Source organism: Lissotriton helveticus, chromosome 7 (genome assembly GCF_964261635.1).
Source record: "Lissotriton helveticus chromosome 7, aLisHel1.1, whole genome shotgun sequence".
Taxonomy (NCBI): domain Eukaryota; kingdom Metazoa; phylum Chordata; class Amphibia; order Caudata; family Salamandridae; genus Lissotriton; species Lissotriton helveticus.
In genome coordinates this window covers 919,171,149-919,190,944 of record NC_136068.1, presented here as the reverse complement: position 1 = coordinate 919,190,944, position 19,796 = coordinate 919,171,149, and the positions used below count along the sequence as shown (strand labels likewise).

General features: G+C 49.9%; 2 protein-coding genes across 3 annotated transcripts in view; both read left to right on the top strand.

Moving 5' to 3' along the window:
• Window positions 1-19,796, top strand: part of LOC144769368 (pre-mRNA-splicing factor SLU7-like) — a 344,142-nt gene that overhangs the window by 234,765 nt on the left and 89,581 nt on the right. The gene's annotated exons all lie outside the window — the stretch shown is intronic.
• On the top strand, window positions 2,495-18,968 carry LOC144767128 (uncharacterized). The gene is made up of 3 exons (XM_078650728.1): window positions 2,495-4,233; window positions 11,520-12,133; window positions 18,703-18,968. Exon 1 carries the CDS (start codon window positions 2,987-2,989, stop codon window positions 4,079-4,081), a length of 1,095 nt encoding a protein of 364 aa, XP_078506854.1. The 5' UTR covers window positions 2,495-2,986; the 3' UTR covers window positions 4,082-4,233; window positions 11,520-12,133; window positions 18,703-18,968.

Genomic DNA, 19,796 nt, shown 5'->3' with positions numbered 1-19,796 from the left:
TCACATTATTTCACTGTACGAAAAAACTGGTCACGGTCGTCGACCCGAAAACATCGGCGCCAAAGACCGTGGACACAGATAAAGGACTCGGAGCTCAGAAAGTTCTCGATCCTGCGCGTCGGCCAGACAAGGCCAAGAGCGAAACAAACCTCGAGTCCGCGCCTGGCGGTGACTCGAAGGAACCCATCGAGTCGATGTAGCCGTCCGCCTCCTTCTCGAAGCAGGTGTCGGAATCGTTGAAACGCATTAAGGAGAAGGCTTCGACTGTCAGTCCGAAGGATACTTCCACGCCGAAGCCTGCCACCAAACCTCAGAAGTCGACGGCGCCCATCCAGTTCACGCTGCCACCAAAGGTGGTACCTGCGGCCTTCGCCCCTAAAACTGCCGTTGAAGCGTCCATGAAGGTGTCCACGGGGTCAAAGCCTACACCTGCGGTAGTGGGCACGAAGCGTCGACAACCCCCGCTTGAAGAGCAGTCGGAACAATTCATCGACGCCGACACCGGTAGACTTTCTATTTACAAACAAAAAATCGCCCCGGCACAGCCTATGGATTCCTATAATATTCCATTAAAGAAGAAGAAGGATTCCACAACTTCACCCGTTCTTGTCGAACCGATAGCTCCACGTGGCCATGACACTGCTCCTATCTCGCCCACTTACTCGGATGTGGAGACAGGGGAGGTGACAATGATGAGTACAACTACCCTATAGACACTGATCCTGAAGATCACAATGAACCCTGGGCAGACGCTGCTGACCCAGGGGATCCACACACTGCCCCAGACAGTCAGGTGTATGCCGTAAAAACCTCACCTACTGAAGACTCGGCGGCGTTTAATGCGCTTATTGAAAGGGCAGACAAAAATCATGATGTCCAGCACAATGCTGACCCTATTGAAGTGGATTTTTTGTTTGACACCTTTTCCACCTCTGAGAGGACTGTCAAGACTCTGCCAATGCTGAAGGGTGTCTTAAAACATGCTGGAGACATTTTTAAAGAGCCCACAAGGGCCAGGGTGATAAACCCCAGAATTGAGAAGAAATACAAACCGGCGCCTGGGGACCCTACCTACATCAAGGGACAGTTGCCGTTGGACTCTCTGGTTGTTTCCAATGCCCGGAAGAGGGCAAACTCGCAAACAACGGGTGATGCTCCTCCCCCTGACAAAGAATCTAAAGTGCTAGAAGCCTCAGGGAAAAGGGTGGCGGCTCAAGCGGCCAATATCTGGCGCATTTCAAACACTCAGGCACTCTTAGCCAGATATAACAGGGCCCATTACGATACACTTGAGACCCTGTTACAACACTTGCCAGATGAATATAAGGAGGCAGCAGAGATGCTCATACAGGAAGGAAAGCTCATCTCAAATGCTTCTATCAAGTGTGCACTGGACGCAGCAGACACCGCGGCCAGGGCCATTAATACCAGTGTGATGTTACGACGACAGGCATGGCTGAGAATCTCCGGATTCAAGCCAGAGATACAAACCACCATACTAAATCAGCCTGTAAACCCTGATCACTTATTTGGACCTGAGGTGGACACCACCTTGGAAAAAATCAAATAGGATACTGAAACTGCAAAGTCTATGGGGGCTCTCCAGTCGCAGCAGTTCAGGGGTGGTTCTTTTCATCGCTCAAGCAATAGAGGTATTTCCAGAGGCCAGCTGTCCCAACAAGCACAGTACAATAAAGCTGGCGCGCAAACCACGTACACCAAACAAGGTAGAGGTGGCTATCGCGGAAAACAGCGCCAAGGGCAGAGGTCGTGGAAACAACAGTTCCCGATCCTCCGCCGCTAACAAACAGTGACGCCTTGTCACTGCCCCCCGACCATACAACACCGGTCGGGGGGAGACTCCAACAGTTCCTGCCGGTCTGGAAATCCATCACCACAGACAGGTGGGTCACAAAGCTTATCCAGTACGGTTATTGTCTGGAGTTAACATCCACTCCATCCAACATACCCCCAAGACACCGTCCTATGTCCATTTGCACTTATTGCAGCAGGAGGTACTCGTCATGCTGCAAAAAGGGGCAATCGAGCTCGTGCCGGTGGAAGAAAGAGGCACAGGAGTGTACTCACTGTACTTCTTGATCCCAAAAAAGGACGGGTCCCTCAGACCCATACTGGACCTAAGACCCCTAAACCAGTACATTCTATCAGAACACTTTCACATGCTAATGCTGCAGCAGGTTCTTCTGTTGCTCAGTCAGGGAGATTTCCTCGCTACATTAGATCTAAAGGATGCATATTTTCATATTCCGCTACACCCGTCACACAGAAAATACCTCAGATTCACCATTCAGAATCAGCATTACCAATTCAAGGTCCTACCTTTCGGAGTGACGACGGCGCCCAGGGTGTTCACAAAGTGCCTGACGACGGTGGCTGCACACCTACGGAGACAGAACGTTCACGTCTACCCTTATCTGGACGACTGGCTTATCTAAGCGAAGTCGGCCCAGCAGTGTGCCGCCCACATGTCCCACACCATTCACCTTCTTCACGATTTGGGATTCTCACTAAATTACCCGAAGTCACACCTTCAGCCCGCCCACGTACGGCAGTATCTGGGCGCGACAATAGACACTCTGGCAGCCAGAACACAGCCAAATTCAGTGAGGATCAACAGCATTCAACTGCTGATACAGAAATTCAGACCGCAACACTCACTTCCGGCACGAGTGTTCATGCAGTTGATAGGCATGATGGCCTCCTGCATCTTCATAGTCCCGCATGCGAGACTACATATGCGTCCGCTTCAGGAGTGCTTAGCACGTCAGTGGAATCAGGCTCACGGACAGTTGAAAGACCTAGTGTTGGTAACCGGTTGTGCATACAACTCTCTGCATTGGTGGAATCCACAAAACCTTTGCAAGGGACGACCGTTCCAGGAGCCTGTGCCACAGATCATCCTGACAACGGACGCATCTCAGCAGGGTTGGGGAGCTCATGTACTCCACTAAACGGTGCAGGGACTATGGACAACGCAGCAAAAGAAGATGCACATCAACCTCCTGGAGCTGATGGCTATCTTCCTGGCAATGAAAGCATTCAAGGTACACCTGTGCAACAAGGTCGTGTTGATCCGTACGGACAACATGACAGCCATGTACTACATTCAGAAGCAGGGAGGAACACACTCTCCACAGTTGTCTCATCTGGCTCAGAGCATGTGGAAGTGGGCCATTCAAAGGAACATCTTCCTCATGGCGGAACACCTCCCAGGCAAGGACAATCAGATGGCGGACCTGCTCAGCAGGTACAGCCACCAAATGCACGAGTGGGAGATACATCCATCAGTACTCCACCCGTACTTCCAGCAGTGGGGTCATCCAGAGAAAGACCTGTTCGCCACAAAGGAAAACGCCAAATGCCAAAACTTTGCCGCCAGGTTTCCACACCCACAGTCGCAGGGCAATGCGATATGGATGAACTGGTCAGGCATATTTGCGTACGCTTTTCCCCCAGCACCTCTAATACCGCTGGTGGCACGCAAGCTGAAGCAACACTCGATGACACTCATCCTGGTTGCTCCAACGTGGGCACGCCAACCATGGTACACCACGTTTCTAGAACTTTCCGTGGTAACGCATCAAAGGCTGCGCCTCACACCCAGGCTTTTGACGCAGAGCCATGGCAACATTCAGCACCCAGATCCGCAACAGCTCAACCTGGCGATCTGGCTCCTGAGGTCTTAGAATTTGGCTACCTCAACTTGCCTCCCGACTGCATGGATATCATACGAGAGGCAAGGAAGCCCACCACCAGAGCATGCTATGCGGCAAAATGGAAGCGGTTTGTCATTTATTGTGCAGACCACAACATCAACCCGCTAGACGCGTCTACTCACGACATCATTTGTTATCTGTTACATCTTTACAAATGCAATCTGGCCTATGCTTCCATTCGGATACATTTGTCCGCAATAGCAGCTTATCTCCAAAACAGGCAGCATCTCTCACTTTTCAGAGTGCCTGCCATTAAAGCTTTTCTGGAAGGACTCAAACGAGTCATTCCTCCTCGGACCCCCCAGCTCCTGAATGGAACCTTAATGTGGTCCTCACCAGACTGATGGGTCCACCTTTTGAGCCTCTACATTCATGCGAGATTCAGTTCTTGACGTGGAAAGTGGCTTTCCTGATAGCAATTACATCACTGCGACGCGTTAGTGAACTCCAGGCACTAACTATCCAAGAGCCATTCATACAAATTCACTCCAACAGGGTGGTGCTTCGCATTCCCTGGGTCTTGGGAGGCGATTACAACTGCACGCTTGACCCTTCCCTGGACCGATCGCACCCTCCCCCTCCGCGCTCCCCAGCCCACCGACAATCAGAGTTGTTCCGAGCTTGGGCCACGCACTTGGCGCTCACCGATGCTTGGCGACACTTGCATCCTCACACCCTCCTTTATTCGTTCCACTCTATCCCTCACAACCTCCGGGTCCGCCTTGACAGGTTTCTATGCTCAGCGCAGATCCTCCCTACGATCGTCTCTGCGGACTACCTGGGACGTGTCATCTCAGATCATGACGCTCACATACTGCGACTCACCTGGCGCCCCCCACACCCACCTGTCCCCACCTGGCGACTACCTAGGGAATGTCTGACTGATCAGGTGTTCCGAGACTCGCACACACGCAGCATACAGGACTACTTCACACACAACACGAACACGGCTTCTTCGACATTGATAGAGTGGGATGCGTTCAAGGTGGTGGCACGGGGGGAATGCATTAAACAAATCAATCAATCAATCAATCAATCATAGCATTTGTATAGCGGTGGCTCTTCGGATGCGTGGTACGGCGGCGAGGGCGAGGCTAGCAGATCGTAGCTGGCAGGTGGGCGTGTGGAAGGTCAGGCGGTCGTTGAGGTACTTGGGGCCCAGGTCGTGGAGAGACTTGTGTGCGTGGGTGAGGAGTCTGAACGTGATCCTCTTCTTGACGGGGAGCCAGTGCAGGTTCCTCAGGTGGCTGGAGATGTGGCTGCGTCGAGGGATGTCCAGGATGAGTCGGGCGGAGGCGTTCTGAATTCGTTGCAGTCTTTTCTGTAGCTTGGCAGTGGTTCCGGCGTAGAGGGTGTTTCAGTAGTCCAGCCGGCTGGTGACGAGGGCCTGGGTGACCGTCTTCCTGGTTTCGATCGGAATCCATCGGAAGATCTTGCGGAGCATGCGGAGGGTGTGAAAGCATGACGAGGAGACGGTGTTGACTTGTCTGGTCATCGAGAAGGAGGAGTCCAGGATGAAGCCCAGGTTGCGTGCGTGGTCTGTCGGCTTGGGGGCGGTGCCCAGGGCTGGGGGCCACCAGGAGTCGTCCCAGGCGGAGGGTGATGGTCCAAGGATGAGGACTTCCGTCTTGTCTGAGTTCAGTTTCAAGCGGCTGTTCTTCATCCACTCGGCGACGTCTTTCATCCCTTCGTGGAGGCTGGTTCTGGCGGTGTCGGGGTCTCTGGTGAGGGAGAGGATCAGCTGGGTGTCGTCGGCGTAGGAGATGATGTTGAGGTTGTGCTGGCGTGCGATGGCTGCGAGAGGTCTCATGTAGACGTTGAAGAGGGTGGGGCTGAGTGATGATCCTTGCGGGACGCCGCAGATGACTTCGGTGGCTTCGGAACGAAACGGGGGGAGGTGGACTCTCTGTGTTTTTCCAGCGAGGAACGAGATGATCCACTTCAATGCCTTCTCTTGGATGCCGGTGTTGCTGAGGCGTTGGACTAGGGTGCGGTGGCAGACAGTGTCGAACGCGGCAGAGAGGTCCAGGAGGATGAGTGCCGCTGTTTCCCCGTTGTCGAGAAGGGCTCGGATGTCGTCGGTGGCTGCGATGAGGGCGGTCTCGGTGCTGTGGTTGGCTCTGAAACCGACTGCGAGGGGTCGAGGGATCCATTCGTCTCGAGGAAGGCGGCAAGCTGTCTGTTGGCGATCTTCTCGATGACTTTGGCAGGAAAAGGGAGGAGCAACATGGGGCGGAAGTTTTTGAGGTCGGTGGGATCCGCTGTTGGTTTCTTCAGTAGGGCACTGAGCTCAGCATGCTTCCAGCTATCCGGGAAGGTGGCGGTGTCGAAGGAGGTGTTGATGACGTCTCGGAGCTGGGGTGCGATGGTGGAGTCGGCCTTGTTGTAGACGTGGTGGGGGCAGGGGTCAGTCGGAGAACCGGAGTGGATGGTGTTCATCGTGCGGGCTGTGTCTTCTGTGGTCACTGCGGTCCAGGTGCAGAGGGTCGTGGTGGGGTGCGTTGGTTCGATGGTTGGGTGCGAGGATGGTGTGCCGAAGCTGTTGTGGATGTCGGCAATCTTGCGGTGGAAGAACGAGGCGAGGGAGTCGCAGAGGTCTTGTGAGTGGGTGATGTCGTTGTTGCCGGTGCTGGGGTTGGAGAATTCCTTGACGATGCTGAAGAGTTCCTTGCTGTCGTGGGCGTTGTTGTCCAGCCGCTCCTTGAGTGATTTCTTCTTGGTGGTGCGGATGAGCTGGTGGTGCTTGCGGGTAGCGTGTTTGAGGGCGGTCATGTTGTCAGTGGTCCGGTCGAGCAGCCAGGCTTTCTCGAGGGTGCGGCAGGTCTTCTTGGAGTCCTTGAGTTCGTCGGTGAACCAGGGAGCCTTCTTGCTTCTGGGTTTGCTGGGAGGGTTCTTCAGTGGTGCGAGGTCGTCGGCGCAGGTTGTCAGCCAATGCGTGAAGTTGCGGGCAGCTTCATTGGGGTCCGGTGTGCTGGCAGGTGGGTTCTGGTTGAGGGAGGTGGTGAGCTGGTCGGCGGTGATCTTGCTCCAGCGGTGTACCTGTTGCGGGTGGTGGTGGGTAGTCGTTTTCCTGAAGCCGAAGTGGACGCAGCTGTGGTCGGTCCAGTGAAGTCCGGTGGAGTGGCTGAAGGCGATGTGCTTGCTGGATGAGAAGACGGGGTCAAGCGTGTGGCCGGCGTAGTGGGTGGGGGTGTTGACCAGTTGCTTGAGTCCGAGGTTGGTGAGGTTGTCCAGCAGGGCGGCGGTGTTGCGGTCCTTGTTGTTCTCCAGGTGGAAGTTGAGGTCCCCTAGGAGGATGTAGTCGGCGGAGGGGAGGGCGTGTGGGCTGATGAAGTCCGTGATGTCTTCGCTGAATTGTGTGCGTGGTCCCGGGAGTCTGTAGATGAGGGTGCCTCTGAGGGTCGTCTTTGGGTCGGTGTGGATCTGGAAGTGGAGGTGTTCGGCGGCGGTGAAGGTGTTGTCGGCGTCGGTCGTGATGCGGATGGTGTTCTTGTGGACGATGGCGATGCCTCCTCCGGTCTGGGTGACGCGGTCCCTCCTGATGATCTTGTATCCGTCCGGGATGGCGATGGCGATGTCGGGGGCTGAGGAGGCGTTCAATCAGGTTTCAGTGAGGAACGCGACGTCTGGTGATGTTGTGTCGAGCAGGTTCCAGAGTTCGACGGCGTGTCTGTGGACGGAGCGAGTGTTGAGTAGGATGCACTTGAGGTGCTTGTTGCAGGTGCTTGGCTTGGCGGGTGCGGTGCCTGTCCGGAGGCAGGTGAACTTGCAGGTGGTGCAGGTGAAGGGTCCGTGGAAGCGTTTGGGGGCGGCTCGGCAGCAGGCGGGGTTCCGGCCGGTGTTGAGTGCGTAGAGGGCGGCGGCGTCGTAGGTCTGTCGGGTCGTCTTGCGTCGGTGGGGGCCAGGGGTCCTGGTGCTGGGCGCGATCCAGGCGCAGACGGGCTTACCTTTGGTGCGCCCGCTGCGCGTACGCGCGGTCGCCATTTATGGCGAAGTGGGAGGGAGGAGCAGCTGGGAGGCGGGAGCGGGGAGGGCACAGAACAGAAGGGGGCGTGGTCGTAGGACGGCGGCGGGAAGCGGGGAGGGCACAGGGGGCTGACCAGCTATGAGGCGAAAAACACACGCACGAGGAGGAACAGCTGAAAACAAATCTAGGTAAAAAACAGAGGGCAGTGAGACACGTATGAGGAAGGAAACAGTTAAATAACAAAAGCAAGGTTAAACACGGAGGCAGAAGCACACGCACGCAGAGTGCGGCGTGGGGGCGGGGAGCACGGAGGCAGTCAGAGCGAGGCTACGGGCAGCAGAGAGGCAGGGGGCACGCACACAGCTGGTGGCCGTGCGGCGCGGGGGTGTCCTGAGAGCATTGAAGCACGGCTTCTTCGACATTGATAGAGTGGGATGCATTCAAGGTGGTGGCACGGGGGGAATGCATTAAACAAATCACAGGGGTCTGGCGCACGTTGGAACAGGCACTTACAACCTCGGAACAGCGCCTAGCTACACTCACTAAACAAGCTGATCCCTCTGAGGAGCACGCTGAGCTCACAGCTGAAGCAGAGTCAGCCTACCAGGCAGCCTGCGCAGATCTCCGGAAATATAATTTCAGGGCCTATGCCTCCAGAGTCCATAGAGACAGGGACAAAACGGGTGCGATGCTCGCATGGCTGGCGCGACAGGACACCGAAACCGGGCCGATCACGGACATCGTCACCCCGGAGGGTGAGCTCGTGCGCTCCCAGGCGGAGATCCTTCTGGCCTTCCAATGCTATTACACCGTGGTGTAGGGCGCCCCGAACTCGCTTTCTCCGTCGTCTGTCACCCATTTCCTTGACCCGCTGCCACTACCCACGATCTCTGATGCCGACAAACTCGCGCTCGACGCCAAAATAGCGCCTTCAGAAATTACTCGGGCGCTCCGGGCCCTATCTCGCAATAAAGCCCCAGGTCTCGACGGCTTGCCGCTAGAATACTAATCGACGTTCTCCCCTCTAGTGATCCCATGCCTGGCACAGGTGTTCGCGACGGCCCTCGATCAGGGTGTGTTACCCCGCTCACTACGGGAATCGGTAATCGTGACCTTTTTAAAACCACACCGGGACCCACATCTTATGGGCTCGTATCGCCCCATCACCCTACTGTCTGCAGACTGTAAACTCCTCGGGAAGGTATTGGCAGACAGATACGCCCAGGTCATACGCCCGCTGGTCCACCCGGACCAGTGAGGCTTTGTCCCAGGGAGAAACACCTCACAGAACATCCGCCGCGTCTTCCATGTTCAGGACCAGGTACGGGACAGATATCCTCGCTCCGCCTGTCTCATCCTGGACCTGGAGAAGGCGTTCGACACCCTCACATGGCCATACCTCTTCTCGGTCCTCCGCCGCCTCAACATCGGCCCTGTACTCATGGCATACACGCGGCTCCTATATACAGACCTGTCTACCCGGGTCCGGATTGGGAGACACATCTCGGCGGCGTTCGAGTTCCGGCGAGGCACGAGGCAGGGGTGCCCCCTCTCGCCTCTCCTCTTCGCCCTTGCAGTGGAGCCACTAGCGATCAGGTTACGCCAGGAGGGTCTGAGCTGGGGCATCCCACTCGCGGGAGTCACACACTGCGTCTCTATGTACGCGGATGACCTCCTCATCTATGTCCGGGATATTACGGCTGACCTCACCCCCATATGGACGGCACTTACAGAATTCGCGGGCGCTTCGGGCCTCCGAGTGAATTGGGATAAATCCACGGTGTACCCCTTCCACCCGGACCTACCACCCCGCGATACCTGGTTGGGGACGCAAAGGATCTCATGGTCCACGGACGCCCCCGATACCTAGGGGTTCGACTTTACCATTCTCCCGCTGACATCTTCGGGGGTAATCACTGCAGGGCGCTTGCGAGCCTTCGACCGTCGATAGGACGCATTTCCCTAGCTAAAATGGTCATGCTTCCCCGGCTCCTGTACCATTTTACCAACTTGCCGGTGGTCCCACCCAGGTCCTTCTTCCAGGACCTCAATTCCCTCCTAGGTGCCCTAATTTGGGGATCGGGCCGGCACAGGGTAGCCTTGAAAACCCTTCAGCTTCCCACCACACAGGGAGGCCTCGGAGCCCCATCCTTTGAGTCCTACTTTCTGGCGGCCCAGCTCCAATGGCTGTCGTACTGGACAGCGGACCGGCACACACAAGAGGCCAATACCCCAACAGGTAGGATTATGACGCCGGAGCTCACCCGTCTTCTTCTCCCGGGCACTAAACCGCGGCGCACATATCCTCTACAGGTCACGGTGGCGCGTCAATGTATGCTCCGGGTCCACCGGATGTCTCCCGGGACAACCCCATATTCCCCGTTGCTCCCGTTGGTCGGCTGGCCCAGGTCAGATTCATACTGCCCAGCCCCCATGCTCGCTGAGTGGACACGGTGCGGTATTACGGACATGGAGTCGCTCTTTGAGGAGGGTCGGATTAAATCTTTCGATCGACTAATCGCCGAATTCGATCTCCCCCCCGGTCAATTCCTCCGATATCGCCAACTCCTCAAATGTTTCCGTCCTTACCACAACCTCCAGGCCGGCGAACCAGACACGCATCCAGTTATACACGCAATCCTGCGCATGGGTGTAGGACGCCATTTGGTCACCTGGTTATATAAGGCGATACAAGAACTCTCGGATGCTCCCTTAGTGTCCCTGCACACCACATGGGAAGAGGACATTGGGCGCCCATTACACGACTCGGAATGGATCAAGGCGCTTGAAGCCCCAAAACGTACATCTAGGAACGCCCGTTTTAAAAACATCCAATATTACATATTACACAGGGCGTATCTGACGCCGGCGCGGCTGCAGAAATTTTACCCCACTACTCAATTCCTCTGCCCCAGATGCCGCTCCCCAGATGCAGATTTCCGTCACATGTTCTGGAGCTGCCCGGACCTCCACCCCCTGTGGCGGACGGTGCACAACACACTGAAAGACCTCACGGGCCTCACAACCCTGGACACTTGGGAATCCAGCGCATTGGGCATTTTCCACATTTCGAAACAGCTCCCGGCACACAGGCGTTTTGTATCCCTAGTGTTACTGCTAGCGAAAAGATGTATAGCTATACACTGGCGATCATTAGAGGGCCCCCCTACAGCAGCATGGACAGGGGCAGTCTGTAAATGGGCGGCGGCGGAAGAGGACGCCCTGCGGGAGGAGGAGGCTAAAGGCGCCCGTAAACACCCCATCTCTATGGAATGGGCCATGCTATTGCATCGTTTCTGACAGCTGACGCGCCATGATGACCCGGCCACGCCTACACCTGCAACTGCACCCACCCCGACCGATCCCCCCACCCCCGCGAGCCTGCACCCCCTGACCAACGAATAGTGCCGTACTTTGGCGATTCACAGTCCCACACTTCTACCTCGCTCCCGGGGCGATTGGCCCGATGCCCAATCTGACATAACACTCCCGCCCTTTGGCAGCCCTGCTCCCTGTAAACGCGAGTCATTGACCCCTCTAACGCCCGACCCCCATCTCTTCTTGATATGCCTGTGCAAACGCCCAGACACTCCCTCCCCGAGTTCTGTCCCCCCCCAGTTACTTGGCAACACCGCTGTGCGGACTCTGCAGACCCAATCCAATGATCCCCATGATGGTGACTCACATGCTTGCGCTTTTTCCTTTCTCCTTGAATTTTATCCTACGTTTTCTAGCTTATGTGATTACTTACATGGTCTGTACTGTTCAGATAACGAAATGCCAATAAAAACAAGTTTAAAAAAAAACAAAAACAGGGTGGTGCTTCGCACTAACCCTAAATTTCTTCCTAAGGTGGTTTCACAGTTCCATATCAATCAGACTATTGAACTGCCTGTGTTCTTCCAAAATCCTGAGTCGGTGGCAGAGAGAATGCTCCACACACTTGACGTCAAGAGAGCTTTAATGTACTACATTGATAGGACCAAAGATTTTAGGAAGACAAAACAACTATTTGTTGCCTTTTCACCACAACACAAAGGCAACCCCATTTCCAAAGCAGGTATAGCCAGGTGGATCTTTAAGTGCATTCAAGTTTGCTATCAAAAAGCAAAGCGCACTTTAACGGTCCCCCCACGGGCCCACTCCACCCGAAAGTTGGGGGCCTCCATGGCTTTCCTTGGAAATATTCCTTTAGAAGACATATGTAGAGCAGCCACATGGTCTACCACACACACATTTACAAAACACTACTGTGTAGATGTGCACTCCAAACAGCAGGCAGTTGTAGGGCAGGCTGTTCTAAAACCACTTTTTCAGACTGCTGCAGCTGGCACAGGCAGCCGCCGCTAATGGAGGGACTGCTATGTATTCTATGCATAGATATGAATTCAGCAGCCCACATGCCTTGAACCGAATATGCTACTTACCAGTATGCAGAAAAAAATAGTACGATGACCAGGTCAAAGATAGGCGCACAACAAGATTAAGGCAATCCGTGTATACTCTCTGTAAATTGTGCTACAAAGCAAAGAAAGGGAAGGTCACCACTCCTCCTTACAATACCAGAAGATTTCTTCCGGTTAGAACATTCAAAATAATTCTCTGCTGAGCAAAATTAATATATAACAAACTCTTTCGTTAATTCAAAATTATTACAACAATTGTCCACAGTACTGTCCAAAGTACTTGAGTCTCAAAGTGTCCAAATAATAATCCAAGATAGTAGATTCGTCTTATAACGACACCAAGGTACGTTGTTACAGCATCATTTCCATTTATTTCAGTTTTCTGCTATTCATCAATCAAAGAAAACAGCCAACACGTGTTTCGTCTGGCATTAATATCATGCCATTCGACTTCTTCAGGGCTGCAAGCCAAGAAGATAGTTGTAGTTAAAATTCCAAATAAAACACATTATCTGAGTTAAAAAAAAATTACGCTAAAGATAAAGTTATACACCCACGTGTAAGGTCAAATTCAGAAAGATCCCTGTGACTCACGTAATCAAATCATAGATCACCCGAATAACACAGTGCATACCCTGGTGAAGAAAAAGCACATGAGAGGACCCAAATGTACCAAGCTTGTCATTATATAGTAAATAAAGAAAATGTATTACCAGAATAATTATTCTAGGATTTCCACTACTATAACCATAAGTTGGGCCCTAAAACGACAGGAAACAATCCTCAGCTTCAAGCTTCATACTAACTTACACTATACAAAAAAGTATTAAAGCCAGTGGTGTACTTACTCTAACAGTCACGAAGTCCAAAATAAATTATTTTCTCAATTATGCAAGTCAAATATATGATTCCTTCTAAATATATGATTCCTTCTGTTACTTCCTGTAACAAAAAAGGGGGGAATAGTCTCACTTACACCACTCGGTTATGCTTAATCCAATTGGTTCATACCAGAACCACTGTCATATCACTCACCTTTATTTAATTAAATTCTCCCAACGGGGTGAGCTGAACCATGTAAGCATACATGAGTTCGCAAAATAGCCGCGTTGTCCTCAATATCATGGACACGGGTGCGCAGAATACGTGGTTATTCTAAAATAAAAAATATCGGTGGGGAGAAAAAAGAAAAGAACATGTAGTTCTTGTCTGTCACGCAACGACAACTAGTACTACAAAATATATCCCTCTCGTAAACGGGCTGCTTACCTCCAGTGTACAGCGAGTACGCCATCGAAAAGTCACACTCGGCAGTTCGCGTTCAATATGCGCGCCATTTATAAGTTCATTAGAAGGAGAACCGAGTTAGACGCCATCTTGTAGTGGTCAAGTTCTCTGTTTGACTGTTTATTAAAAGAGATAATTATATCTCTATACCAAATTTAATAAAACGGATGAATCTAAATCAAGCAATGTGAGTGAATCTCGTTATACAGATAGAAAATAAGACGCAATTTATATCAGTAATATAAATTCGTACTTATAAGGATATAACTATTGTCATATATTGTAAGTATTAACCTAAATACCCTAAAAGTATAATACTTCGAACACCATATTTCCATATATAAAAACAAGCATTTACAATGCAATGGTCTCGGCATCATTAAAGCTAGAGTTATTGGCATTGCGCATCACATTTCTTTAAATCATAAATAAATGCCTCCAAGGCGATGCGCGTGGCCAGGAATGTCTCCTGGAAAGGAGGCACGGGTCTCCTGGAAAGGAGACACGGCCAAGCGAGTTCAGCCGAGCCCTAATAAAGCAGGTCTTCCCTTTGACACGGGCACCCAGCGCCAATCAAACTCCATAAGTCCCGAAAAAAAATGTATTCGACAGCTTTCGCCAGAGACAGGATATTTACATCTGTGGCAGAGAGCAACTGGGAAACGCGCACAGAAACAGCAGGCCGAATGAAGGTCTTATAATCAGGAATGTGACTCAACAATGCCTTCTTGAAAGCGCCGTGTAACAACGTGCCCCGCATACAGTAATGCGGTGGGTGCTCCCAGGAATTCGCAGCACGCAGGCCATCGGAGGCATATCTTCTGTCAGAGAGCGGACCAAAAAAACACACCACGAAGCCTTGCGCACGCTTCGCCCTGTCCAGGCTGCTTTGATGAAGGGTCTGGAGATCTGCAGTGCCGGAGCGAGGGGCGTCAGACGGTGGCTGCTGAGAGGAGCGAGCCTGTGCGCGAGACCTGCGCTGCCTCCGCTCGCCCGCCACTGGGCGAGAAGCCTTCCAGCAGCTGCCAGCCCGCGGAGGACAGGGCAGGAGCCGGACTGCAAACCACCTCGGAAAATAGAATGGCTTCGGGCAAGGTGCACCCGCCCCCGACCTGCAAGCATTACAGTCCCCGTTCCTTCCGCGCGTTCAGCCGAGCCCTGTGAATGCAGCGAGCGCGTTCGCGTGCGCGTGCTCGTTTCGAATCGCCTCCAAGGCGATGCGCGTGGCCAGGAATGTCTCCTGGAAAGGAGACACGGCCACAATAAGTTCTCGGCGGAGACGCGCTTTCGCGCGTTCAGCCGAGCCCTAAAAAGGGTAAACACAAAAATGTATATTACTATTAAACACAGTATTCGAACCCTAACTCTTATAGTAATGGTTCTATTGCTCCAATCTGTAACGCTACTGCTGCCGTGCGTAATCTAGATATGCAAACTGTCCTATATATAATAACAGTATTGAAATGCCGTGTGTGGACGCTTGTTTCTCTACTACGTTAAAACTTAGGATTGCTCACTCTCGCTCAAGGGTTCCAACCCAGGGTATATCTGGATTTCAATAATAGAATATAAATGTATCAATTGGTAAATACGGGGAGAGAATAGTAATGACAGATCAAGGGATCAGAAGTGAGACAAAAGAGACAGATAATTCTTACATCAATAATATAAAACAGAGGTAGTTACTCATTCTGATTAAACAATGAACACAATATTAATACATTAAACTCTATTATGTCCTATATTGTCACTCGTAAACATTAGAAATATTTCAAATTTGAACACACAGTCTAAAACAGTAATAATTTGTCAAATACCGAGGTGAGGCAAAAGAATCTAAATTCTCAGCAGTTCTTATCTTACATTCTGACATTAAGACTGTACAATACTGAATGAGCTATCTTAATCACCCAAGAAAAATTGAAGTTCAGGGTCAAGATTTAATCCTTCCTCAACTGCCTGCGGAGTCATAATCCATCTAGCTTCTCTGCGTCTTAATTTGAGAGTTCTATTCCCACCTCTTCTGTCTAAGCTAATATGTTCAATTCCATGATATGTAAATACATGTTTGACAGAATCATTCCGGTTTTGGATAGCATGGGAGGCAATTGGGTATCGAGTGTCCCCATTCTTGATAGCACGAAAGTGTTCCATCATTCAATCTTTCAATCGTCTCACTGTGCTTCCAACGTAAATTTTACCACACGTACATGCTATTATATAAATAACAAATGTGGTCTCACAGTTAATAAATGTTTTGATTTTATAAGTACCAGTATTATTATATTCAAAAGACAAAATCTTCTTAACGGCCCATCTACAACAGCTACAAAAGCCACAATAGTGAAAACCTGTTGGTTTAGTACGTAGCCAATGTTCCGACTGTACGGGTTTAATAGTTTTAGGGTAACTTGGACTTACTATGTTTGCAATTGTGGTACCTTTACGAAAAGTTAGACTAGGCCTATCAGATAAATATGGTGCTATATGTACATGTACATGTACATGGATTTGTATAGCGCAAATCACCACTGGTTTCTAAGCGCTTGCTTAGGGAACCCGTCCTGGTATTCCCCTGTGAGATACCCCGGCAGGGTATCCGCAAGGTGAAAGCCAGGCATCCCGCCGCGAGGGGCCGTTGTGGAGATTAAGCAATCTATTGCCCAGAGTCGCAGAGTGTGAACCCATGAATCGATTAGGCACCGGAGCGAGAATTGTCGAGTCCACTGACATTTTAGGACTCAAGACCCCGCCAAGCCGGGAATTGAACCCTGGTCCCGGGCTGACCTCTGCTTCCAGGTCTGCCTCCTCTAACCAGTGAGCCACACTTCTCCACCATCTGTTCTCAGTAAATGCCAGTGTTTATGTAAAATGGCATACAATGTATTACTCCCTGCTCCAAAACTGGTAATCATCCTCACTTTCTTTTTATTCACCTCTCTGTTATTTCTGGGTTTAAGTGTATCCTCTCTCTTAAGTCTAGAGGCTCTATCATATGCTTTCAAAATCACTTTGTCTTTGTAGCCTCTATTTTTAAATCTGTAGGTCATATCCCTTAGATTCTCATTGAACTCACCATCATCCGAACAATTCCTCCTGGCTCTCAACATCTCGCCAAAGGGAATTGCTTCAATTTGGCTTTTAGGGTGGCAGCTATCTGCACGTAAGAGTGCATTACAACTGGTTTCTTTCCGAAACATTCTACTGCATAATTTGTCATTTTTCACAAATAATTCAATATCCAAAAAGGTGATATGTTTCCGATCAAAATGTGTTGTAGATTTCATATTTTGATCATTTGAATTAAGGTATGAAAAGAAAAGATTCAGTTCTTCTGGGGTACCTCTCCAAATCAATAAACAATCATCGATAAATCTTCCCCAAAAGTATATGTGATCAATCCAATTCTGACCCTTAGGGCCCCAGATCCACTCCGCCTCTAAGCGACCCATAAATAGGTTCGCGAAGGACGGAGCAAATCTGGAACCCATGGCAGTTCCAAGTCGCTGTCTGTACCAGGTCTCTTCATACAGAAAGAAGTTATTTTCCAATATTATTTTAGTCATTTCTAAGATCATCATTGTGTGATCTAGGTATTCAGCTGGTCTTCGGTTCAGAAAATACTCTAAAGCCTGTATACCTAATTCGTGATCAATATTAGAATATAGGGAAACAACATCTAAGGTTGCTAAAATCATATCGGATTCCCAATTCACATCATTCATAATATTCAAAATGTGTTTAGAATCTTCAATATGAGATGGAAGATTAAGAACAAATGGTCTCAAGTATAAATCTACAAATTGTGAGATTCTTTCTGTAGGTCCACCTATTCCGGATATTATCGGCCTACCTGGTGGTTTCTGACGATTTTTATGTATTTTCGGCAGGGTATATAGGCATGGAGCCCTAGGACACTCTACTTTCAGATACAGATATTCTTCATGATCAAGTAAAGAACACTCATACCATTGCTTCAATTTCATATTAATCATAGTCTTAGTCATAGGTAATGGATTAGTTCTTATCTTTTCATAATACCTAGAATCACCAAGTTGCAAAACAAAATTCCGAATCATAATCTTTTTTGTCCATAACCACGATGTTGCCACCCTTATCAGCCATGCGTATTATGATATCAGGTTGCATTGATAGTTCCTTGAGAGCCAACCTTTCATCATGTTTCAAGTTACCTCTGATATGTCTATTCTGATTGTTCCGTTCTCTTCTAATCAATATATCTATATCAGCGGTCACGGATTTATAAAATGCATCAACCACATTTCCAGCTGACAATTGCGGTGTCCATTTCGATTTAACCTTGAGCCCACTGGAGGAAGCATAACCAGAACTAATCTCTAAGTCCCCAAAGAGTGAACTCACCGTAACCGGATCATCCTCATTTTCGGTCAGTGATAACAGGATTTGGGTATCATAAATCTCTTGTATAGTAAGGTTACTAAGTCTTGGTTTACTAACCTTTCTGGTATCACATATGTCTTGTTTGGAAAAGTATTTCTTAAGTTTTAGAAGTCTCGCAAATTTATACAGGTCAATTTTAACTGAAAACCAATCAATACACACAGTTGGACAATATCCCAAACCTTTCTTTAATACTGACACCATATTTTCTGATAGTACAGCTGATGAAAGGTTAACAATCTCAATTTCATTAGTATCTACATTCACTTCCTCCAGGATCGTAGTCTCATTCCTGGTCTGCCTTCTTCTGCCTTTGCCTCTGCTCCCTCTCCTTGTCTTTCTGCCTGATTGTTGCCATATCTGCCCCCAGGTTCTCGGTTTCCCATTCTGATTCGCCTGACCTCCTCTAAAAAAGGAGTTTGAGTTGTACTGGGCACTGCACCAGAGTCAGTATTATCCTCATTTTCACTAGAGGAAATGTTACTAGAGGATGTGTTAAATTCTGAACTGGTTGGTGTTAATCCTCTCTTAGTAGTTAGCCCTTTAGCGGTCAAATTTACGTGCAAACGTAAACACACGTCCCAACTTATAATCCTGCTCGTCTCTTTTGAGTTTACGGGCCTTCCTACGTTTAATTTCAATTTGTAAGTTAGTAAGTATCTCATCCAGTACATTATCATTTTTCATTGTGGCTTCCGGTAAGTTAAGTTGTTTAATTTCATCCTCACAGGTCTGTATTTCAATGAGCAGTTTAGCAATTTTCCTCTCGGCATTATCAATCAGAATTCTGATTAAGTTACTAGAACTATTAGTCAATTCATATTCCCATTTATCCAGGAGGTCAGGTTCTAAATCCTCGTACGTCTGAATAATCTGAGACCAGTATGCATCTGTTCTTGGCATGTAGGGCTGCTGACATTCATATCGCCCGCCCTCCTCCCCGGCGCCTGTAGCGGCTGCAGCACTCAGATTTACTCTTAGCATGGTCATCACTCACGGTGTTACACTCCTTCTTTGCCGCAATGGCTAAAAACAATCTGGGGATGGAGCCGATGCCCATGCGCACTGTAGTCCAGGGGAGGAGCCACCTATCTCGTGATGCTTCAAAGACTCTTCCGGGACAACAATGTGCAATCATCCGGACCCAACACTAGGCGGCGATCTATGCATAGATATGAATGTCAGCAGCCCTACATGCCAAGAACAGATGCATACTGGTAAGTAGCATATTCGTTATTACAACTAAATGTTTAATCAGAAATGCACTTAGCAGTTTGTTTTTTCTTTCTTTATAGAGGGAAAGTGCCAGACATGCTTGTTAAGACTCTATTTTGGCTTGTCAGTCCCATATAGCAAATGACGGTTCAGCCATATATTTACCCAGGCACGACTATGACCATGCCTAGCTTTTCCACCTCTAACTTGTTCATACTCTGTGTTGACTATCACCCTGGACATCTGTAACCATCAAGCATGCCAGCAATGCATGCCATGCCACACTTGGTTCAATATTCACAGTTTCTTCTTTCACCCCAGACACCTTTCAGCCCTTCCTCCAGATGAATTCTTTGAACAAGGCTATTTGTGGGCCGAGTGTTGTAGCGCATCCGGCTGAGAGGCATATAGGATGCCCTTTATTCCAGTAGGGAAGAGACACAGCATGCAGAAACAGCGTGTCGCATCTCTAGAATCCTCTCTGAGAGTTCTCATGACTGGGGTGCGAGTAGCACTGAGGCATAAACAAAGATTCTTGCTCCTCCATGCTTTCCCAGCCTGTCCATATTTGCGCCTCTGCACAGAGACGCATGCAACATTGATTCTGATCTGATCAAAGGGTTCTCAATGGCAAAAGACTAAATGCATGGGGGTAGAAAAAGGATAAGGCAGTGAAAGAGGATGTTGAAGAAATCCCTTTCCTATAAAATACAAGCAACATTGTGGAGGGCAGGAAGAATTTCGAAAGCAAACGCAATACAG